The 25,239-nt window shown below is 40.2% G+C and overlaps 1 protein-coding gene across 3 annotated transcripts in view; it reads left to right on the top strand.

Annotated features, from left to right (window-relative positions):
* The window catches only part of Bmpr1a (bone morphogenetic protein receptor type 1A), a 113,673-nt gene extending 95,306 nt beyond the window's left edge, over positions 1 to 18,367 (top strand). For all 3 annotated transcript variants that reach the window (XM_020161330.2, XM_020161334.2, XM_020161331.2), the window contains 6 exons: positions 3,334 to 3,478; positions 7,283 to 7,475; positions 9,226 to 9,523; positions 11,480 to 11,655; positions 13,846 to 13,976; positions 14,061 to 18,367. In XM_020161330.2, the coding sequence (XP_020016919.1) occupies positions 3,334 to 3,478; positions 7,283 to 7,475; positions 9,226 to 9,523; positions 11,480 to 11,655; positions 13,846 to 13,976; positions 14,061 to 14,186 (1,069 nt within the window). In that variant the 3' untranslated portion in view covers positions 14,187 to 18,367. The remainder of the gene's footprint in view (positions 1 to 3,333; positions 3,479 to 7,282; positions 7,476 to 9,225; positions 9,524 to 11,479; positions 11,656 to 13,845; positions 13,977 to 14,060) is intronic.
* The last annotated feature ends 6,872 nt before the right edge of the window (positions 18,368 to 25,239 follow it).

The following is a 25,239-nucleotide window of genomic DNA, read 5'->3' on the forward strand; positions in this document are numbered from 1 at the left end:
GTGTTTGTATCTAGCAAGTGTCTCATTAATGTTTTGTTTTACTATTTTCTGATGACTGTTTTCCTCCTATCTAGATAAATCTGCAAATTTGTTCTTCTTTCATAACAACATGATCATCAAAGTCAATAACTTCTCCAAAGCCTCCTTTCTAACCATCACCTTCCTTCATTCTAGATGAGTTAACATTTCCGTACCATTCTGCCAGTTCCTTGTACTTTCCTTTGGCATAGAATCCTTTTTGATAGGTCTTTTAACCCTTAATACTGGTTGGACTGGGGGTCTGGGTGCAGAGACAGAGTTTTTCTCTGTGCTCCTGCTTTCACCTCTCACTGCCTAGTCTGCACCACTGAAGGTCTCTCCCCTTGTTCTTATCTGCTATTAGGTGTAGTACATGGTGAGAGACAGTTGAAAAGCAGATGGGGCTTCTGTGTTGCAAGACCTTAATTACGGATGAGGCTTTCTCAGGGTTCCCATGCCTCCTCCCCAGGCAGCCAGATTATGCCATCCATTTGTGGTTGATTTTGGGCAGCAGTTTCCTACCCTCTCCAGAGATAACCTCTTTGTTTGATCCCTCTCCATCAAGGACAGAGCATTTCGAACACATGTCCCCTCCTACCCCCAGAGGCAGAGAGATTTTGCTTCTACTCATCCCTCAGAAGTAATGGACATTGCCTATGCTCTGTGAGGCAAGAGGCTGTGCAGGAAACAGACATTATTACAGTGTGCAGTGAGGCCCATATGGGATAGAGCATACACAGTCATCATAATGCAAACTGGAATGTTGATCTAAATAAGTAATGCACTACAACTAGCTTGGGGTGGGTGAGAGGATGTAAATGTTTCTTCTTTAGAAAGGCTTGTGGGGGTGTTAAATGATGAGTTAAATACTCAGCTTCCACAGTATGAGGTCAGTAGTTAGAGCCTAACACTGCAAAACAAAAAATGCCAGTACAAAAATGTTACTTGTCAGGCGTGGTGATGTGCACATATGAAATCAGGGTTGAGGTAGGTGGACCATGAGTTTAAAGACTAGCCTGGGTTACATAGGGAGATGCTGTCTCAAAAAAACAACAACAACAAAAAAACAACCCTGTGATTCTGAAATGGGTGGGAGGAGGAAAAGAGATAGGGGAGTGCTGTTTTGTTACTAAGCCACACACATCTATAAGAACTGGGTAAACAGACTGGAGATAAGGCTCAAGTAGTAGAGTGCCTCCCTACCAAGCACAAAGCTCAGAGTTCAAACCCCAATACTGCCTTAAAGACTAACTTCTAAAAGTGTTATGACACAAGGGTGTGAATGAAAGCATAGGGAAAGTGGGCAGTTATATTGGTGAAGGGCGTGTAACTGGAATAGCTTTAAGGAGGCCTGCAGAGCTTTCCATGAGAATTCCAGGTTCAGCTCTCTGATTTTAGTAAGTGGTACTGCAGATAATGCCAGAAAAGTGTTTCATTTCACAGTTGTATGTAGTAACTAGAAATAGTCCAAATGTTAACAGCAGGAGAATGGCTAACAGCCATACAATGAAATACTGTCTACCCATTAAAGGAGGAGGCTCTTCTGTGTACTGCTGTGGGATGATACCCCAGGTACATTGCCAAGTGAAAAAGCAGCATGCAGAACGGAAAAAAAAAGAAACAGCAGGAGAGATTAACAGCACTATTTATGTTTTTATTTGAATATGCATAATTGGTCTTTAGATTACTCAGGAAAGAAATTGCTCCATTTCTTTAGAGAAAGAGGGAAATAGCTCATTTCCAAGGAAGTGACTTGATGACTTGTAGATGGGTGGGAGGTTTTTTCACTGTACACCCTTTTCTGCCTTTCGAATTTCAAGCCATTTGAGTCATTTTTTTATATAAAGTGTATGTGTATGTGTGTGTGTGTGTGTGTGTGTGTGTTCATTTGGAGACATTCTTACTATGTAGCCCATAGTATTCATTGTGTAGCTGAATTCATTGTGTAGCTCATATTAATCTGGAATTTGTGATCCACCTGCCTTAGCCTCTGAAGAAGTCCTAACATTACAGGTAATTCACTGTCATACCTGCTCACCCATATAAAGTTTTAAAAATGAAAATAAAATTATAATAATGGCTAAGTAAATTGGGCTGTTGATATGAGAAATAAATCTGTTTTGGTTTGATACCTAGTTTCTATTGCATGTTACAAATTCCAAATGTATTAAAGGACTAAATGAGAAAATAAAAATTTTAAACCCTTGAGAGAATGATTTTTTACATTAGGGTTGGGAAGATTGTCTTAGACACAAAAGCATATATCAGAAAACAAGACTGGTTAATTTAACTACATTAAATTAAAAACTGACATAAAAATACCATAAGTAGAATGCCATACAGTCACAGACAAAGAGGAAGTTGTGGCAACACATAAATACAAAGATGGAGTGGCCACATGGTACGTAAAACTCCTGAGAGTCAGGAGAAGAATCTAAGACACCTTAACTGAGTAACCCTCAAAAGACATGAGTAGACAATTGAGAGGTAAATTTCAACTAATAATCAGGGGAAATCAGATTAAATCTTACTCATCCAGATTGGCAAAAGGTTGGGGAGGGGGAATAAAGGAGAATGATGGAAGGGGTGAATTCAAGTATGATATATTTGATATAAGAACTTTCATAAATGCCACAGTGTATCCCCAGCACAATTAAAAAATAAAGTTTAGGTTAGAATGTGGAGAAGTAAATACCGTGATACTATCCTTTTGGTGAGAATCTAATTTTTACTTTGGAATGCAGTTGGTAATACCTATAAAATTGAGTCTGTATGCCTTCAAGAAATTCTTGACTTACTTGCACCTGGAGACAAGCACAAAAATATGTATTGGGGCACCATTCATACTAGCTACTTTGGGAGTTACTGAACTATGGCTGTCAGGGTACATTGTGCAAAATTCTTTTCTTGTTTCAGTGCAGATACAATATTTTTAACACAAAAGTATAGTTATAGTCTCAAATGAATATATATATATATATACACACACACACACACATTTATAGTAGAAAGTGAATATTGCTATGCTACATATTCTTTTGAGTCCATCCCCAGTCTTTTTTTTTTTTTTTTTTTTTTAACCAATCTGTTTCTTTCACTTGCCAGTACACTGTGGGTATCTACATGTTAACCTGACACAGAGCATTCTACCTCACAAACCACATATCCTGACATACTATAACAGAGGATATATTTTTGTATGATAACCCTTCTGAAGGAAAGATGATGTTGTGAAGAACCTCAGGGTTTTTCTTAGCTTACAATTTTATAGTTTTTAGAATCTTAATATAGATTGTTTTCTGCCTTTTTTGAAAGACATTATTGTAAGACCATCTCAAGCAGACGTCGTTACAATCGTGATTTGGAGCAAGATGAAGCATTTATTCCAGTAGGAGAATCATTAAAAGACCTTATTGACCAGTCACAGAGTTCTGGTAGTGGATCAGGACTACCTTTATTGGTAAGTTTAAAGGTGCATATAAACACTAATGGTGTGTTAATATACAGAAGATGTCCTCATGGAATGGTAGACAAGCAGTTACTATAGATTAGAGAACAATACTAGACACATTTTCTTTCTCCTTATTTAGAAAGATGCATGCAAGTGAGATAGAGCCGTAAGTAAGAAAGAAGTCTGGGGTGTGTGGAGAGAGAGAGAGAGATGGGGAAGGGTTGGGTTGTGAAGTTGTATATAAGTGCAAAAATTAGTGAACAAGTTTTGCTCCAAGCTTCTTTTTTTGTGGGGAGGAGGGTGGCAGCACTGTGTTCAAAATATGGTTTGAACTCGGCCTCACATTTGCTAGGCAGGTGCTCTTACCATTTGAGCCACCCATCCCCCACCCACCCCATTGTTTTTTGTAATGGATTTTTTCTGAAAGTTAATCTCACCCCTTAACCTTACTCCATACACAAAATAAGATTGAGGTGGAACATATAAAACTTAGACTATAAAACTTCCAAAACACGAAGCCCTGAGTTCCCACACTGAATGAATGAATGAATGAATGAATGAATAAACCTCTAAAAGAAGCTGTGTGCGGTGGCTCAAAAGGCTAAGATTAGGACGTAGGCCAAAAAGCTCACAAACACCCGAAAGCCGGGTGTTGTGGTACAGGCCTGTCACTTTAGCTATAGCAGGAAGCACAGATAGGATTATAGCTCAGGTCAGCCCAGGCAAAAAGCAAGTCTGTATCTCAAAAATTTCCAGAGCAAAAAGGGCTGGAGGCTTGACTCAAGTGATATAGAGTGCCTGTCTTGTGACTCTCAGTTGAACAATGCCTTCTTAGTATGCAAAAAGAACATGAGCTTTGTCAAATTTAAACCTTTGGTTGTACAGAAAACATTATTAAGAAAATTAAAAGACCAATCACAGACTGGTAAAATCTATATGGTAAAGGTTTTGTGTACAGAATACATGAAGAAATTTTATAACTCAGTAATAAGGCAAACAACTCAAATTTTTTAAATGGATGAAAGATTTGAACAGAAACTTCTCCAGAGAAAATACAAGGATAGAGCAGGATGGAGGCAGAGATCAGGAGGATTGTGGTTCAAAGCCAGCCCAGGCAAATAGTTCTCAAAACCTTATCTCAAAAACACCCAACACAAAAGAGGGCTGCTGGAGTAGCCCAAGGTGTAGGCCCAGTACCATAAAAATAAAATAAGAGAAAGAAAGAAAAGAAAATATAATAATGGTGAAGAAGTACATGGAAAGATGCTTAGCATCATCAGATTAAGCACAGTGAGTTAGTACTGCAGACCCAACCTAACTGTATCAAATGCCAGGGAAGGTGGAGAGCAAGTGGAAATTTGAGACCATGCTCATTGGCATGCACAGTAGCACAGCAGTTGACTTGAAAAATAAGTACATATCTTCCATACAACGCAGCCATCTCTTTGCTACTTACCCAGGAGATAGAAAAACATGTCCACACAAAGACCCGGATGTTCATAGCTGCTGTATTCATAGTAGGTTTAAACTGGAAATAGCCTAAAAGTCCATCAGTCAGTAAATGAATAAACAAATGTTATTCATCCAGTAGAGTACTACTCATCAGTAAAAAAGGAGCAAATTCTTGACACGTGCAGCAACATCATGAATCAATTTCAAAAATATTTTATGCTGCACAAACATTGAAAGAAGCCAGACACAAAAGGCCACATATTATACCTACTTTTTGTGATAATCTGGGAAAGGTAAGATTGTAGGCTCAGAATACAAATCAGTGATGCCCAGGGACTAGGAAGGGGGATTAACCTTAAAAAGTGGAAACTTAGGTCATGTGTGGTGGCATAAGCCTGTAATCGCAGCAGTCAGGGAAGCCAACGGTAGGAGGTCAAGAGTTTGAGGACAGCCTGGGTTATATAGCAAGACCTGTCTCCAAAAGAAAAAAAAAAGTAATTTTTTTTGGTTACTCAGGGCCTTGCACTTGCTTGACTGCTGCTCTACCACATGAGCCATGCCCCAGCCCTTTTTCCTGTAGTTGGTTTTCCAGTAGGGTCTTGCATTTATTCCTGGGCTGACCTGGACCATGATCCTCCCATTTATGCTTCCCATGTAGCTGGAATAACGGACATGTGCCATTTAGCCTAGCTTTTTATTGGTTCAAATGGAGTCTTGCAAACATTTTGTCTTGGCTGACCTTGAACTACAATCCTCTTCATCTCTGCCTCCCACCAGACAAAATAGTCTACATCTTAAATGTGGTATTAGTGATTGTATGACTATGTTCAAAACTAACTGCACTATTCTCAAAAAGTATGAATCTTATTATGTATATATTATATGTCAGTAATCCTGACTTTAAGAAAAAGATTACAGAGCTGGTAGAGTGGCTCAGGTGGTAAGAGTATCTGCCTAGCAAGTGTGAGGCCCGCCCTGAGTTCAAATTCCCATGCTGCCCCCCAAAAATAACATTAGCTGAGGGCTCACACCTGTAATCTGAGCTACTTGGGAGGCAGAGATCCAGAGGATCACAGTTCGAGCCAGCCCAAGCAAATAGTTTGCCAAGCCCTATCTTGAAAAAAACCCATCACAAAAAAGGGCTGGTGGAGTGGTTCAAGGTGTAGGCCCTAAGTTCAAACTCCGGTACTGCAAAAAAAAAGATTGCAGAAGGAGTCTGTAGTATGATCTAAGTCAAGTTTGGTTTGTATAAGTGCAGCTCATTTTAGATGCACTTCCTCCCTGAAACATTTTTCCCCCCATTTAAAATAACTACTATAGTGGACTGGGGGTATGGCTTAAGTGGTAGAATGCATGCTTTGCAATCTTGAAGCCCTGAGTTCCAACCCTAGTACCACAAAATAAATAAATACTATTGCTTCTATAAATAAAGACTAAAGTACCTACTATACTTCAGGTATTGGCTTCAATAAATTACCTATAGTCTGTGAAGTGGGGATAGAGTTCAAGCAAATTTTAACAATTGAAACGTGTGTATGCTATAAACATGTTTAAGCTTGGGCTGGTGGAGTTGTTCAAGTAGTAAGAGCACCTGCCTAGCAAGCATGAGGCCCTGAGTTCAAACGCCAGTGTTGGGAGAAAAAAACACGTTTTAAGCTTAGACATACAGCACTTTAAGGAAATTGGACGTGCAGGCAAGATGATATAGGAGTAAGCTTGAGTGAATTCTAAAAGTTAGAATAAGGCAAAAAGAGGAGCACATGTAAGTGTGCTTGGGGCTGGGCCAGATCATAGAAAGTTTTAGAAACTGAGTTGAAGAGTTTCACTATCATTTATATTTGCAGCATAATAAACCACCCCAAAACTTAGTGACTTGAAGCCACAAACATTTATTATTTCTCATGATTCTATGAGCCGACTGGAGAGTGTTTTCTAGACTTGCTCAGGTAAAGCTGGGTAGTTTGCACATAAGATTCACAGTTCTCCTGGTGCTTTGTGTTGGAATCAGGGTTTCCAAGTACATCAAGAAAGGACAAGCCTTAATGCGTAAACATTTGTCAAGTCTGTGCTTGCAGCACATTTGCTGTTGTATTGCCCAAAGCAAGTTATGCCAAAGCCTGAGTCTGGTGAAGGAAACTACCCAAGGATGACTTTTTACATTCTGTCTCAATTGACTAACCTGTTTATTATTTCACAATACGTTATACATTTGTTTCTTTTAAATCCATTAACAGTGTTAACATTGGAGTTGGTTGTTTGGATATACCAAGACTTTTGATGGAATAGCCTATCATACTTCCTTTGTCAGTCTTAATAGATTCTGTTCATCAAGGCTCAAAACTTAATATTTTTTCTTTAAAGGTTCAGCGAACTATTGCCAAACAGATTCAGATGGTTCGGCAAGTTGGTAAAGGCCGGTATGGAGAAGTGTGGATGGGAAAATGGCGTGGTGAAAAAGTGGCAGTCAAAGTGTTTTTTACCACTGAAGAAGCTAGTTGGTTTCGAGAAACAGAAATCTACCAAACAGTGCTAATGCGCCATGAAAATATACTTGGTGGGTACCATTTGTTTTCATTCTTTTCCATATTCTGACACAAGGTTAGTGGGGTGCAGGTGAAAGCCTGCCATATGGCACATGAATTCAACTACGTATGTTTGGCTAGAGGAAATCCAGTAGAATACACACTCTGTTTTTATTTATTTATTTATTTATTTATTTATTTATTTATAGTAGGGCTGGGGTTTAAACTCAGGGTGTCCCATTTGCAAAGCATATACTCTACAACTTGAGCCACACCTCCAGTCCATTTTGCTATGGTTATTTTCTGGAGATGGGGGTCTCGTGAATAATTTGTCCAGGCTGCCCTTGAACCACGATCCTCCCAATCTCAGCCTCCTGAGTAACCACACATGTGATCTACTGGTACCCAGCACACTTTAAATATACACAATACTGAATGCTCAGCAAGCACTTCAGTTACTACCCAATTCAAGAAACGCAGTGTGCTCAAATGCACTCAACTCACATAGTAATGAAAACCAAGTCTTCTATAGAGATAAACAGTTTTCTTTTCTTTTTTTTTTTTAATTTATATGTGCATACAATGTTTGGGTCATTTCTCCCCCCCTGAGATAAACAGTTTTCTAGGGTAACTTTAGCTGCATCCCCCTTTTACCTTTTATAAGCTCAGCAAGCCAGCAAGCAGCACATTCTGTGATTGGTATGTGTTCCTCACCTCATTTACACAGTCACAAAATAATGTAGGTATAATCTAATCAGTAGAGTGCATAAACAAATTTAGCTTTCCTGAGTTTTCTTTTCAGCTGCTGTGTTTTACTAGTTTGGAGAGTGCATAGCACATTGCCAAGCATAAAACAAGTACTTGTATTAGTTTTCTACTGATGCTATAATAAATTAGCATGAACTGGGTGACTTAAAGTAATAGAAGTTTATTCTCTTGCAGTTTTAAAGGCTGGAGGTTTAAAATCAGGTAGTTGGCAGAAGCTCTAGGAGAGGATCCTTTCTTTCCCCCTCTGCAGCAGTGGTAGCCAGCAATCTTTGGTGTTCCTTAACTTACACTACACTTCAGTCTCTATTTCTTTTGTCTCATGGCCTTCTTCCTTGTGAGCTTGCAACCAGTTTCCATCTTCTAAGACAGTGAATTAGGGCCCACTCTAATCCTGTATGATCTCATCTTAATGTGATTCCATCTACAAAGACCCTATTTCCAAATTAGGTCACATTTATAGGTTCCAAGAGGACAAGAATTTTCTGGTAACACTCAGTGTAGCACTGACCATTTTATTAAGGCAGAGAGGAGAAAAGAAAGTACAAGGAAAAGTGGGCGGTGTCGGGGACACTGTTGTGCATCTTGTAACAGCCACAGTGGAAAGGCAGATATGGGATGAGGCACTGATGGGCAAGTTAGGAGTTGGCTTAGTTAGGAGCTAACTCCTAGTTAAACATTTTTAACTTTAAGTTGTCCACTTTTCAACTTGAGAACCCTTCCACTAGAGAATCTTGTGGATTGGCAGCATTCTGCAGTTTATTACATGTTGTCTTCTTAACACTTGTATGACTATCGTTAATATTACTGTAAATTTATTGCTGAAGTGTAGCTAGATGTATAAATGGTAGAAATAAAATTTTTGGTAACATATTCAAAAGATTTTGCCAGGGAAATTAAGCAATTACTATCTGTATGTAATAACATAAATTATTTTCAGTATCTTGAGTAAGCATTTGTAACTCCTCTTAGTTGTCTCTGATGATAGCTAACCTTTTAAACTCATCAACCAAACAGGTTTTATAGCAGCAGACATTAAAGGGACAGGTTCCTGGACTCAGCTCTATTTGATTACTGACTACCATGAAAATGGATCTCTCTATGACTTCCTGAAATGTGCCACATTAGACACCAGAGCCCTGCTCAGGTTGGCCTATTCAGCTGCCTGTGGTCTGTGCCACCTCCACACAGAAATTTATGGCACCCAAGGAAAACCTGCAATTGCTCATCGAGACCTAAAGAGCAAAAACATCCTTATCAAGAAAAATGGAAGTTGCTGTATTGCTGACCTGGGCCTTGCTGTTAAGTTCAACAGGTAAGTGCTTTACCCACTGTTTTGAAATTATTTTAATCTCTAAAAGAAATTTGCATGTTATTCATTGGGATTTTTTTTGTTGTTGTTCTTTTACAAAAAATTATATCTTACTTTGCTCTAAGCAGGCATGCACTCTTTCGCTGAGCTTTATCCCCATCCTATACATAATTCTTGATTTACTGCTTTTTATGGTTGTAGACATCCTTCCATTTCAGTTTATGTAAATCTACCTCATTGTTTTTACACATGTGGTTTTCGGTGATGTGTATGTATTTACTCTGACCCAAACAGTGGACATTAAAGTTATTTCCAGTTTATCTGTATTATTTTAAAAAGCTGCAGTGAGCAATATTATATTTACCCATATATACTATATATCCTTGAGTATTTGTTTAAGTATTTGTGGCTGGGCACCGGTGGCTCACACCTGTAATCTTAACTACTCACGATGCAGAGATCAGGAGGAGTACACCTTGAAGCCAGCCGGGGCAAATAGTTCGAGAAACCCTATCTCGAAAAAAACTCATCACAAAAAAATGGCTGGTGGAGTGGCTCAAGGTGTAGGCCCTGAGTTCAAACATGAGTACTGCAAAAAAAAAAGTATTTGCTATAGATTTGTAGAAAAGAGACTACTAAAACAGAGGGTTTGTAAGATAAATATGTTGCTTCTCTACTACCACTTGGTAAATTGTCAATGATTTTAAACAATTAGAATTACAAAATTTTTAGGAAATTACTGAAGCTATTTTAATGTAGCTAGAACACGACAGTCACTTCACATTTCAGAATTCGTTTCAGGCCACAAAGTAAAAGTACTGGTCAATAAAACAGCTGAAAGAACTATTTAAATCTTCCCTGGTTACAGTATTCTAAGTCAATGTACTGTTTGTTGGTATAATATTCATCAGATGTCATATAAGAAAATATAATGCATTATTGATCTCTGCTTGAGAGTAGTTTTCAGAACCTGCCAGATCTAGGGACATAAGCAACAAAGCATTCATGTCTTCAACTCTAAAATTCAATAGAAAACTTGAAAAACTAATGAACAAATCATTTATTACTGAGTTTCAATATGTTCGTGTAGATATTGCTAACATAACTAAGTTAATAGGACCCATGAAGAACTAAAATGTAATCCTATATCTCAGAGGCTGAGCTTATCATGTAAGAATGGTAAAAGTAAATTATTCTTTCAGTCATTTACTTTCAGTTTATTTTCTTTCTTTCTTTTTTTTTTTTTTTGGCAGAACTGGGGCTTGAACTTAGAGCCTCATGCTTACTAGGCAGGTGCTGTACCACTTAAGCCACTCTGCTAGCCCTCAATTTATTTTTATATTCACTTGTCAGATATAATTCTCTGCCATTTCTTACAGTCAGCATTGTTCTCTTTCTTAGAGTTACTGCACTTACTTGGTGACAAACGCTGACCTTAATGTCAGTTCAGATGCTTATGTGAATAAGGTGTTTTGTGTGAATAGTCAGTGTTTCTCTATAGAGAGCGGGGGTTAAGAGCACTGCCCCAGCCCCTGCTGGGATGTCATATAGAATGTAGTGTGTTTTTAAGAGGTATATTACATCTGGCCCCAAGGATTTCTGATAAGAGAGTGTGGAAATACATATATTTTTAGATGGAGAGAAGCATAAAAATATAACAAAAGGGTGGGCACCAGTGGCTCACGTCTATAATCCTAGCTACTTGGAAGGCTAAGATTGGGAAGATTGAGGTTCAAGGCCAGGCCGGGGAAAATAGTTCTTAAGACCCTATCTCCAAAATAACCAGAACAGCAAAATGGAGTAGAGGTGTGTCTCAAGCAGTGGAGTGCCTGCTTTGCAAGTGTGAAGCCCTGAGCTCAAACCCCAGTCCTGCCCCCCCTCCCAAAAATGTATCTCAAAACACAAAATAATCTTTTGTTCTTGGCCCTCAACCTGGACATTGTTCTTCCCCGGTTTCAGTGACACAAATGAAGTTGATGTGCCCTTGAATACCAGGGTGGGCACCAAACGGTACATGGCTCCTGAAGTGCTAGATGAAAGCCTGAATAAAAACCATTTCCAGCCTTACATAATGGCAGACATCTATAGCTTTGGCCTGATTATTTGGGAAATGGCTCGGCGTTGTATCACAGGAGGTAAGAGTTTGAGTAGTGTGTTCCTAATTTTATATTTATTTGTTATTGAAAAATATAATAGTTCGATGGTCAGGTATGATGATACAAATCTATAATCCCTGCTACTAGGGAAGTAGAGATCCGGAGGATTGTGATTAGAGGCGAGTCATGGCAGAAAATTAACAAGACCTCATCTCAACAAATAAGCTTGTCATGGGGAGGGGTGCATTTCTGTAATCCTAGGAGAACGCAGACCAGGCCAGCCCATGCAAGAAGCACTAGACCCTATTGAAAAACACAATTAAAAAGCAAAAAGGGCTGAGCACTGGTGGCTCACGCCTGTACTTCTAATACTCAGGAGGCAGAGATCAGAATTGCAGTTCGAAGCCAACCCGGGCAGATAGTTCAAGAGACCCTCTCTTGAAAAAACCCTTCACAATAAAGGGGTGGTGAAGACCCTGAGTTAAATACCCCAGTACTAAAAAAAAAAAAGGCATGCGGGGGTGGGTGGGGCTGGGGGCATGGGTCACATGGTAGAATGCCTTCCTAGCAGCACAAGGCCCTGAGTTCAAACCAAAGTACCACCAAAAAACCAAAATAAATACCAGCCAGGCACTGGTGGCTCACACCTATAATTCTGTCTACTTGGGAAGCTTTGATCAGGAGTATCAAGGTTCAAAACAGCCCAGGGAAATAGTTTGTGAGACTCCATCTCAAAAATAACCAGAGCAAAATGGACTAGAGGTGTGGCTCAAGTGGTAGAGTGCCTGCTTTGCAATCACAAAGCCCTGAATTCAAACCCTAGTACCAAGGAAATTCCATTTATGTAATTTCTATGTGTGTCCGGCCCATAGGACCACTCTCAGGTCCTACAACCCATTGGACTTAGCATGTAGTCGTCCTCACTGCTCAGTTTTATTACAGTGAAAGGAGTGAAGTTCAAATCAGCCAAGGGAGCAGGAGAAAAGGTGGCAAGGCAAGGCTTCCAGAAGTTCTCTCCAGTGGAGCCACCTAGGACATTAATGTGCCTATGGTGTGTGACGCTCAGGACGTCACTGTGACCGTGGTGTGTGAAGTGTTGTCATCCATCAGAGACACTCCTTAGAGACACAGCACCCGCAGATTTTATTAAGGGCTGATCATAGGCATGCACTAAAATTTCAGCCTCCCAGAAGGAAATCGGCGTTCAGCATAACATCACACTGCTTACACAGGAGCACTGAGCCACCGTCATCACTTGGGGAAGTTTCTTATTTGGGTGGAGAACAGCTCACCATTCAGCCACTAACCAACGGCTGATCTTGCAAGCAGCTTTTCTAAGGAGCGTAGTCTCAGGCATGCTGTGTGAACTCTTGTCTTCCCCTGCAGAATAAAATAATAACAACTGCTAGTGAGTATGAACAGTCAAGTAAAGAGACATTTAAATTAAAAACTTTGGATAAATGACTGATTTCTCCTTGCTCTTTTTTGGAGGTAAAAGAAATACTAGAATGGCCCCTAATTATCCTATTAGATATCAATGTGATACAGTCCCTGGTAGAGGTAGAGGAAATAATGGGACATCAATAAGAGAAAAGCATGTATTTACAATTAAAAGTGAGCCATCTGCTTGGTGTGGTGGCTCATGCTTGTAATCCCAGCTACTTGGAAGGCCTGGCCCATATTAGGAGGTTCTGGGCCAGCCCAGAAAGAGGGGCACGGTACAAGACCCAATCTGAAAAATAACTAAAGCAAAAAAGGGCTGGGGGCATATTTCAAGAAGTCAAGTACCTGCCTAGGAAGTGTCTGAAAAAAACCTCAGGGCATCATGCTTGCTAGACAGGCACTATGCCACTTGAATCGCACCCCAGCCCTTTTTTGCCTTAGTTATTTTTCAGCTAGGGTAGAAATAGAGTCGGAGAGCCCAGGGCCAGCTCAGATTACAATCCTTCTGTGTATTCCTGTGTAGCTGGGATCACAGGTGCTTATCATCTTGCCCGGCTTGTTGGTTGAAGTGGACTCTAGCTAAGTTTTTGCCTGCAGTGGCCTCGATCATTGATCCTCCAGGTGTTGGCCTCCAGAGTAACTGGGTTTACAGGTAGGGACCATCACACCCAAGCATCTTTTCTTCTTTATGTAGAAATTGGTTTTAGCTCTAGCAGCTTAGTGAGAGATACTGCATAGACTGATATATTTTGTCCCACTACCATATTTGTTTTTTCACTCCTACAGGGATAGTGGAGGAGTACCAATTGCCCTATTACAACATGGTGCCCAGTGATCCATCCTATGAAGATATGCGTGAGGTTGTGTGTGTCAAACGTCTGCGGCCAATCGTGTCTAACCGATGGAACAGTGATGAAGTAAGTGGAATTCACCATTAAAGAAGTGATTGATGAGTATCAACAAAGACACTGTCTGCTCACAACATTCTCTTTACTTTTCAGTGTCTACGAGCAGTTTTGAAACTAATGTCAGAATGCTGGGCACACAATCCAGCCTCCAGACTTACAGCACTGAGAATCAAGAAGACGCTTGCCAAGATGGTTGAATCTCAAGATGTAAAGATTTGACAGTTAAACAATCTTGATGAGGAATTCTAGACTGCAAGAACCATTCGCACCCAAGGAAAGGGTGGTATTAGCATGGAATAAGAATGCCGACTTGGTTCTCAGACTCTTTCCTCACTACACCTTCATAGGCTGCTAACTTTCAATTTTTCAGTACTCTGTAGAATACAAGCTGGGAACTTCTGAACACTTCATTCTTTATATATGGACAGCTTTATTTTAAATGTGGTTTCTGATGCCTTTTTTAAAATTGAGTTTGTATGAACTGTATCAAGACTCCAGTCATGATTAATAAGTCTCCAGTCAAACTCTGGGTACTGAATTGCCTGTTCATAAAGCAGTGCTTTCTGTGAAAGCCTTCAGGAGATAAATGAGTTCAGCAGAGATGGAGAAATGTACACTTTTGCTTTCTGCCTGAGAAAATTCAATCTGTTTGTGTTTGCCTTTGTAAAATAGCCTATAGATGAAGATCTCTCTGGGATACTGCTTAGTTATAAAAGTTCATCATGCCTTCTTTGGTAATGGTGTGTCGCATACTCACACCAAGATTCCTCTGCTGCCATTGGGATTAGAAGAAAATAATTTATGAATGCATAGGAAGATATTGGTGCCTGGTGGGTTTTGTGCTTTAAAAATGCAATATCTGACCAAGATTCGCCAATCATAAAAGCCATTTGCCTTGCAAGTGAGGTAGCTTCCCCACCAACTTTTTTTTTAACCTAATAGTTACTATAAAGGCCAAAAGAAGTTCAAAGTGTCCATAAATGTGGACTGTTTTCCTTCTGCCACCATCTTTAATTACTGTTTTTGTCACGAAAAGCCTCCTATCCAAAGTTGGAGCTTCCAATGCCATTGAACCATGCTTTCAAAGAAACCACTTCTTACTGAAGTGATTTACTGCATTTGATAGCAATGTAAGTGCCTATAATCATGTTCTGTAGTCTTTATTCACAGTAACTTTTAAAAGGGAAGTTATTTATATTTTGTGTGTAATGTGCTTTATTTGCAAAACCTCCTTTACAGCCATATTTTATATATGTACATACATTCATATATGAATATATATATTCATATATACATTCATACTATAGAAACCAACTCACATGTACCTCACATCTCATCCTTAAGGGAAAAAAATTTTAAAGTGGAACTACATATGAATCTTCAGAATTGATACATTCAAAGTAATATATCAAATCCAGGACTTTTTTAACTTAAAGCAAAAATTTTATTAAGATAACGTCATCTCAATTTTCCTTTATGGAGGATTCTGTAATTAGAAATTTATATGTCAGAGCTGATACGAGTTTAGTAATGACTGTCAAATATGTTTTAGACATTTAAATCATTTGAGATGTTTGGGTTTATGATTTCTGGTCCCTAACTTGTAAAGACAGTGAAGAGTTCGGCAGAAACGTTTGGTATCTAGTCAGTATCTATATCTACACTGTATAGCTATTATTCAATAAAATGGTACATATTTTATAGAGGCCTTGTTATCTCAAAGATTAGTTCTGATTTACCTAAACTTACTGTGCTTTTTAATCTGTTCTGAGCAAACAACTTGTAAACATCAAGTGAGATAAAACATGAAGTAACTGTGATTATATCACAATATAGCCAAAAAAGATTTAAATTAAATGGGAGGATATTAGAACATGTGCCCATCACCAAAAACTTGACTGTCATTTCAGCTGAAACTTAACCCTAGTGTCTATACATCGTGTTTCACAAATTTGAGACTTGACTCAACTGTTTGATTTAATAAGTTCATCTAACAAAATTAAAGTTTGAAGTGTTCATCAAGATAAGTGAATTTTCATATTGATAATACTCAATAACTTGCTTTTTCAGAATGTTTTCCCCATTGGTATACTCAGAAATACAGGTATTTTCATCAAAATTTGAGATGACTTACAAGATCTGACTTACTCAGTCGTAAGTTAGCCTTGATTTATTTTTGACGTTACAACTATAAATCTTGAGTTATGAGTCATCTTAAAAATATGTAAGGAAAGGCAAACTTTCTTAGAAAAGAAATGCTTTGTGAAGGCAAAAACGGACAGTTATTTAACCACTATCACTTTTTTCTTATTTAACTAGGTCTTGTAAAAGTGCTGTCAGGAATCAATCTTCTCATTCTCTCTCTAGAGATGGCCTGCTTTCAATCTGTTGAAAGTATATTCCTTTCCTAATAAACTATGCTATCACTTTCGTTAAAAAAAAGAACAGAATAAATCTTAGAAGTTTGTCAGAAATGTTTTCTAGAGCTGGAGGTGTAGCTCAAGTGGTAGAGCACTTGCCTAGCAAGCAGGAGGCCCTGAGTTCAAACCCTAGAACTGCCAAAAAAGAAATTCTACTCTAACATGTTCTTTAAAAGGCAGATAATTCTGTATTTGGAATCCTAAAATCAAAGAAGTTGCATGAAACTTTCTTCTCTCTTCACTCTTAACTTTTAAATTTGAAATTCATCCAATAAAGAGAAATATTTAAAGATTATGTCAGACCAATACAAAGAAGCATTATGTAGTTACTTAGTTGATAATGTAAAAAGCCCCTGAAAGCCATGATTTGGCCCCATTTACAATTTAGTGTTATTAAAATGTATGGCTTCAGTCATTCATTCCTTTAAATAGTTAAAAGATGAGCAAACAAAAACAAAACTACCTGAATACAAACACCAAAAGTTAACCCTCAAAGAAAATTATCCTCATGCATTCTGTTCACATTGGTAAATAATTTGTAGGATTAAAAATATATTAAAATCTGCTTGAGTGTACTTATTCTAAGCTTTATCTGTGAATAAGTTTCTGAGTGTAAAATATGAATCTGGCTTCTCTGAAAACATTTTTACAAAAATATTTTTTGGGTGGTGGTATTGGGGTTTGAACTCAGTGCTTCATGCTCTTCTAGCCACTCCACCAGCCCCAAAAGATACTTTAAGTAACATTTTGTGCTGCATTCCCAATGTCTAGAAGCAATTCTAAACTTAAAATGATTTTTGGTTTTTGTAAATCATTGTCCTGGAATGTGCCAGAGTTTTTTATTCACTCTAGCAATATTCGGTACCTTTTTTTTTTTTTCCCAGAAGCTTTTTTCTATTTAGAGCAAAAATACAATAAAATAAAAAATGAGGGCTGGAGGTGTGCCCCAAGTGGTGGATGGAGTGCTTGCAGTGCAAGCAAGGAGGCCCTGAGTTCAAACCCCAGAACCATAAAAAAAATAAAGATGCATCTCCGAATTGACTCAGCATCTGATTTGACATTAAGTAATTCCAAGGAAAATTTCATTAACTAAAACTTGCTTCTTTTCATGTATATCGTTTGGAAATATTTCTAAAGGGACTGACAATGTGGCTCAAGTGGTAGAGCATCTGCCTAGCAAGCACAGGCTCAGGGTGCAAATGCCAGTACTGTCCAAAAAAAAAAAAAAAAGTGAAATGTTCTGAAAGAATCAAAATAATTTCAACAGAACATAAAATTTTTTTTTGGTGTACTGGGGTTTGACCTCAGGACCTCATGCTTACTAGGCAGGCACTCTGCCATTATAGCCATGCTATCGGCCAGATTTTTTTTTTTTTTTTTTGAGTGTGAGTAGCCCTTGTAACTGTTTAAAAGTGAGATTATTCCCTTGGGTCAGATGTTGAAATCATGGTATATCAGTTCCTCTTCCTGCCTCAGTGCTATAAAGAGACTCACAGTGGAAATCTGGAGAGTAGTTTTGCCCATAAGCCACAACCCAGAGCATCAGCACATGGTAAACTGTAGAAGGACCAGCCCATAAGGAAAGATGGCAGATAGGGCTTTTGCAAAGGATTACACATACTGTCATTTCACATGTGCTCTGTACTCTGCTCTCAGTGGAATTATTTAAAACTCTTTAGTGACCTTTGTCCTTCCCACTTAGAAACTAAAATGTAGTATATATTGTATAAAATGAAAGTGTTATAGCTTAATTAGGGAAACTGTACATAGGCATTGACAGAGGGTAAAAACAAGCAGTTTTATTATGCAATTGTAAAACACCAAAAATAGAGATTCATCTTTGATATGTAACACACTAAATGTTTTTTGTACAGCATCTGGATTAAAAGGTGCCTTATTAAGTTTACCATTAATTGCTTGTTCTATATATAGACTGTGTCCAATGTATCATTTTTAAGTAAATAATCTTATTTTAGTATACTTCAGTGATGTGTTTTATGATACTGTTCTTGGATTGTATTGTGTATCAGAAGTCTGTGGAGATTTTATAACAAGTAAGTTAGCATACATCCATATGTTCCTGACACGTGCATCATGGATCCCAGAAACCCTTCGTGGAGCACAGGTAGGTAAGTGCCCACACATTCTTGCCTTTGTTCAGATCAAGAAGTTACAAGCCTGCTATAGTGAAGGAATTTTTCTTTTACAAAAACAAAAACACTGTTTTCTGATGATAAAATATGTATTCATGGCAGAAGTTTCAGGAAACAGGAAAGAATGAAGCAAATAAAAATCACTCAGTTTTATTGCCAGACGTCACCACTGTTTATACTTGAATGTTTCTCTTCTTTTTTTCTGCTGCATTTTTTATAATACGACGATCACAGTATGTCATTACATATCCATCAAAAACATTTTTATTTTATTCCATTCCACTCCACCCAGGATGCCCTAGGCTTAATCCTCCCTCAACCTGCCATGTAGTTGGAACTATAGGTGCACACCACAGTACATGGCTTTAAAGTACAACCTTTTTTTTATAAGTGCTCAGTATCCCACCATGTAGATGGAATAATTTAGTTTTATGACAGATCTCCTGTTCAGAATTTCAGTTATTTTCATTGTTTTGGGTTTTGTTTGTTTTGTTTTTTTGAGATGGGTCTCACTATGTACACCAGACTGGCCTTGAACTCAGGATCCTCCTGCTTGAACCTCTCAAGTGCTGGGATTTCAGGTATGCACTACCCACCCTGCACAGCTTTTGGTTTTTGTGGTTCCGGAAATCAAACCCAGGGCTTCATGTATGCTAAGGACACACGCTACTGCCAAGCTGTATCTCTAGCCCTCCGTGGTTTTAGAAAATATAACAGGTGAGATTTTCTTTCTTTTCTTTTCTTTTTTTTTTTTTTTTTTTATTTGTGATACTGGGGTTTGAACTCAGGGCTTTGGGCTTGCTAGGCAGGCGCTCTGTCACTTGAGCCACTCCTCCAGCCCACTGGTGATATTTTGAACATTATTGCATATAAATATTTTCTTAGGTTGCATTCCTAAAAATGGGACTAGAAAATAGGAACTTTAAAAAATTATTTGAAGTGAAAAAAATCTAAGGTTCTTGATAAGTACTGTCATCTTCCTGTTCATAAAAGGCTTTCCTTTACACTTCTACTGGCATCTCACGAGCTGCTGGCGTCACTGCCAGGTCAGGCTATTTCTCAAGGCTTTTCCTTTTTCTTTAGGTTAATGGGGGTGTTTACGTGGCCTTCCAGTGTGCCTGCTGGAGTGAGAAGGAGTGCCTTTGGATAGCTTTCTTTTCCACAGTGTGTCATTCGCCCACCTCATGGAGGCTTATCACCTGCCAGTCAGTTTCCAGGCTGGTGAACTCCTGTTCATGCCCTCCGATGCCTTTCCTTAAGGAGCTGAACATGTCATCTGAAAACGCTGGACACTGGTATAGGTCCCTCAAAAGCATATTTGGAGATAGACTGTTACGAGTCATAATTGAATGTGCTCTCAGACAGCATGACAAAGGTAGCTTTATCCCAAGGTTTCCAGACTTAGCAATTACTTCTAGCTATCCCTTCATCTGTGAAAACACTAACCTGAAAACTGGATAATATATTCATTTTTCCTTCCAGCATGATCTGTTTCTCTCACGGCTCAGTTGGAAAAGGAACTATTTCCAAGGTTTTTTAATATTGCTACTAGAATTAATCAGCAGACATTAGGAAACTGAATAGTACAATCCTTGTTCTTCGAGAACAGGCTGATCCTTGTTGGCAATTCCAAGCAGACACTACTTCAGTCAGTAAGTCATTCACTTGGAGAAATTCGCACTTACTGCTGTTCATGCATTCATCATTTTGGGTATGTCAGATGCTTGTTCCTAAAAAGCTCCTAAAAGCCTCCAGCCCTTGGAACAATACATCCCTGACAGGCATAGCCTGCTGGAGGTACCTAGCCTACAGTGTGGCCAAGGCCACCTGACTGAAGTCATTGCACAGATGGAGACATGGTGAGTTCAATGCCATGAGCACAGGATAAGGGCAAAAACAGACAAGTTGCCCTGACATGGGACCAGGAAGAGACATAGTTAAGTGCAAAGTACATGGAAAATCACTCTGGACAGAAGCAGGCATTGGGACTGAAGTATCCATCTATAATCACCCATTGAGGTAGATTGAGATTCTCATTTTTCAGTGAAATCCACATGGCCTTCCTAATATTCCTGAATTTTAGTAGCTCTCTGGTCATTGTCCAGTGATCTTCACTCTTAGCAACCTTTGTGTTTCAGATTGTGACGTCTGGGGACCCTACAGCTTATATCCCAAACCTTATTCAGGGACCCACACCAACACTAGTATCAAGTCCACATGGAATGCTTATATTAAGGACATTTCCAAGCTAGAAGAAGAGATGTGGTCCAATATCCCCCACCCAGGGAGAGCTATTTTTTTTCCTTTGGTGGTGCTGGGATCTGAACTAGGCCTCTCGCTTGTTAGTCAGGTGCTTTACTACTGGAGCCATACCCCCAAGCCCTTTTTTGCCTTAAGTTATTTTTTAGGTAGAGTCTGGCGGTTTTGCCCAGTGCTGGCCTCAGACTGCAATCCTCCTACCCACAGCCTCCCACATAACTGAGACCATATGTGCCCAGCTTGCTTGAGATGGAATCTTGCTAACTTTTTGCTTGGACTGCCCTCAAACCTCAACCCTCTCAGTCTCCACCTCCTGAGTAGCTGGGATTATAGACATGAGCCATTGTATCCTGCTCAGGAGCCACTTTTTAAAGCAAATTTTTAGAGTCAGGATTGGTGAAGCATATCTACTGTAGGATAAAATGCAAGGAAGTGTTGTAAAACTGAGAACTGAAAGCCTGCCACTGTTGCAGGAAATAATTCAGACATTGAAAAAAGCTATTTTTCTTACTGGCTTTTTCCTCATACTTGGCCTATAGTCTTAACTGAAGAACTGCCCCCCAGGTCTCCAGAAACTCTTGTGTCTCACTTGTTACTGTCATGTCATTTAACTAGGTCATTTACTTCTTTTTCGTTCACGAAACAGGTTGTTTTCCTTTGGTGTTTTGGTTTAAACTTGCTGTCTAGATAACATCCTGTTGCATAGTACCAACTGGGCGAGCTTTTCGCCCATTATTTCTTTGTCTCCTCTCTTTTTCACCTTTGTATTTCTAGAACTGTTTGATACTTATTATTTATTTTGTGGTACTGGGATTGAATCCAAGGCCTCATTGCTTGGTAGTCAAGCACTCTACCCCTTGAGCTATGCCCCCAGCCAGCCCTTACTTTTTTGAGGCAGGGTCTCTCTCTCTTGCCCAGGCTGGCCTCAAACTTGGACTTAAGCTGTCCTCCTGCCCTCAGCCTCCCAAGGAGCTGGGGCAATGGGCAGTGCACCGCACCTGGTGACAGCTCCTCTCAGGTAACTGAGGTCTGCAGAATGTCTCCTCTGTTTGTCTGCAGGCTGCTGTTTGCCTGTTCATCCTTCCTTCTGCTTTCCAGCCTGTATGCTGAGCTCTTTATTTTTTTCAGGAACCAAATTTTAATTTATTTTGAAATAATTTCAAATGTCAGAAAGTTGCAAGGATGGTATAAGGAATACTGGTTCAAAAACCTAACCTCACCACATTGGGGTAACCATTCCCTGTGTGTACAGGAGTCATGAAGGCTCATCTTAGCATACGCAGCTCTCTTCCTGAACTGTTTGGAGAAAGTTCAGAGCTCATGCCCCTAAGTACATCTGGAATATTCTATTACTTAAACAATTATTTTCAATGATCAAAACCGGGAAAGTTAGCACTGACATCATTAACACTAAGCAGCAACTCTAATCTAAAGATTGCATTCAAATTTTGCCAGTTCTAATGAGTTCTGGAGAGCACCCATTCCTGGCGCAGGGTCTGCCCTAGAGTCATGTGCTGTGTTTAGTTGCCAGTCCCCTGCTGTCCTTAGTACGAAACAGTTCTTTTGTGATACAGTTTTGAGAGTCAAGACCAGTGTATCCCATTGGGGTCATGGCGTCAGGAGATCCTGTTACCAATGTCAGTGCCAGTCCCTTGTTTAAGGCAGTGCCTCATTTTTGTGGAGTTGCCATGGTCCTTGTGTAATTAGTAAGCTTTGGAGGAAGCTTTGAGACCACACGTTAGCATCCACTTGTGATGCTAGTGTGACTCGGTGGTTGCAAAGTGGTGACTTTATTCTTTTTTTGGGTGGGGGGAGTTTGGTACTGGAGGTTAAACTCAGGGCTTTGTACTTGCTAGGCAGCCACTCTACCAATTGAGCCAGCTTTTATTCTGGTGCAATTACAATAGCTGCAGTTCTTATTAGTGTTCTCCTGTAAGGAAGAGCTTTTATTTTTTGTCGTTATGAATTATTCTTCTTATGGGTTGTTGGGTCATTATTGGTTGTGTTTGTGTGTGTGTGTGTAACTGGAATTTGAACTCAGGGCCTCATACTTACTAGGCAGATGCTTTGCCCCTGAGCCACCAGCCCATTTTTGCTTTAGTCACTTTTTTGGGTAGGGTGTTGCATTTTTGCCTGAGGTGGGCCTCAGACTGCATCTTCCTACCTATTCCTCCCCCACAGCTGGGATTACAGGTGTGCACCAAACTCTGCCCCCTGAGTAGCTAGGATTACAGGTATGAGTTACCAGCACTTGGCTCATTTTATGCTTAAGTGGACCCACCCTTGGCTATAAGGATTTCATCAAGTCCTCCTGACATGTGGCCGTCACTCTTTGATTACATGTTGTTTTTCAGCACATAGAAAGGTTCCCAGCTCCCTGTGCACTTTTCTTTCCCCTGCACGGAGTCAGCCATTTCTCCGAGGCACTCTGGTTCTGACTAGGTGGGATAGTGTTTAGAACCTGAGTGACAATAATCCAGGTTTAAATTCCCAGTGTCCTGGAACTGCAGTGTAGTCAGTAGAAGAGTGTTTGCCTAGCTTGCATGGAGCCCTGGGGTCAGTTCTCAGCACCACCCCCCCCACACACACACTAAAAAAATCCAGTTTCCTCTGTTGTTTCCAGTGATGTATATTAGCCCTCCAAATCTTCAGTATGTTGGGTTTGAGATGTTCTTGTTGCTAGTTTTCCACAAATGTCTGGCAGTTTGGGCACAGTTGCTTATCTTGTATCAGTTAGTGCCTGGACACCTCCCTGAGTGCCTGCATGCCTCAGCCTCCCGCCTTTCTTGGGGGTGAAGGGGCACTAGCTGTTTGTGAGAGCAAAATCTGAAGCAGCCCTTTCCCTCTTGCCTGCTTAAGAGGATTCCGACTTCCCCACGCCATTTGCTTGCCCCAGCCCCCCGGAGAGTTGTCACTGTCAGACCACATTTGAGGAGTTTCTTGGAGACTGGGAGCTGCACTCAGCTCTGAGGAAGAGCTTATTATTTTTGACAAAAAAAAAAAAAAAAAAAGGCAACTTTTTTTTTTTATGAGTTGCAGAGTGTGAGAGGAAATGAGTTTTTTGTTTTTAACTCAGGGCTTCACACTTGCGAGACAGTTGCTCTGCCACTCGAGCCACACCCCCAGCCTAGCACGGTTATAGACTGTATCTTCCTCGCAGAAAATACCAGAAAAAGACCGCAGTTCCTTTGACATGACATGGTGGTATGGGGAAACAATGTCTGGATTGACCCCTGCAGGCTGCGACTTCAATAAGGTCCCATTTGTCACCTGGGGTACTGGGCTCTGGGCTGGCTGCATGGCCCTTGTTCTGTCCCTCAATCCCAGGTGTATTAGGGTGTGCATTTGAGCTTAGGGCTCTCCTGAAATCACTCCCATCTCCAGCAGTCCCAAATGCTTGGGATTTCGATTTCACATTGCCATTTCATTTCACACCTGATCCCATCTGCTTTGTTTTCTTCAGGAATCGCCCTCCTGATGAGCTTATGGTACCCCTCTCTCATGTCTTCCAACAGTTTGGGATATTTTGTGTCTTTCCCCTGCCACACAGTGCAGGGAGATGTCACTGTGTGCCCATCCTCTATGTTGTTCTGAGGTCACAGGTGAGGAGTGTTTAACACGGGCCCAGGTCGGTCACAGGGATCACCTGCAGGGCACTGAAAGTCTCTACCTGTAGTGTTACTAGGTGTCTCAGCAATGATAAGGAACCTACCAGAACTTCAGATTTTTTTTTTTTTTGCCAGCACTGGGTGTTTAGAGCTCAGGACCTCACACTTGCTAGGCAGGCGCTCTACTACTCGAGCCACTCCACCAGCCCTTCTGTGATGGGTATTTTTGAGATAGGGTCTTAAGAACTGTTTGCCTGGGCTGGCTTTGAACCGTGATCCTCCTGATCTCTGCCTCCCGAGTAGCTAGGATTACAGGTGTGATCCACCGGTGCCCGGCAGAACTTTAGAATTCTTGCTGATCTGGGTCCTAATCATGCAGCCGTCTACACAGAAACTTGAACTTGGTATTAATGTTTTGTGAAATGTAGCTGGATATGTCGTATTGTCTGGAAAGCACCCTGGTTAAAAGAACCATATTTCTTCAGTCTCACTCTAGAAACTTCCAAAGCGTCTCCCATGAGGCTGCTGGCCGAGTTGAAGTGCTGTGCACTTGTTCAGATTCTTCCTATCCAGGGCTGGAGGATGGGCACCTTGACAGGGACTGGCTCAATCGGCTTATCACGTGTGGTAAATTCCGAATGGACATCTCCAGCAATGCCACCTCATTACCCGATGTTCCAACGCAGTGGTCAATAGGGCAAGAAGACAACCTGCCAAGGGCCTCCCAGTCTTTGCTCTAGGGTGGCCCAGCCACGCATGCTCTCATTCAGGAAAGGTCTTGGCAACTCAGAGCTACACTGGGGTGGGGGAGATTCAAAGCCATGGCCCAAAT

This window comes from Castor canadensis, chromosome 7, assembly GCF_047511655.1.
Source record: "Castor canadensis chromosome 7, mCasCan1.hap1v2, whole genome shotgun sequence".
Classification (NCBI taxonomy): domain Eukaryota; kingdom Metazoa; phylum Chordata; class Mammalia; order Rodentia; family Castoridae; genus Castor; species Castor canadensis.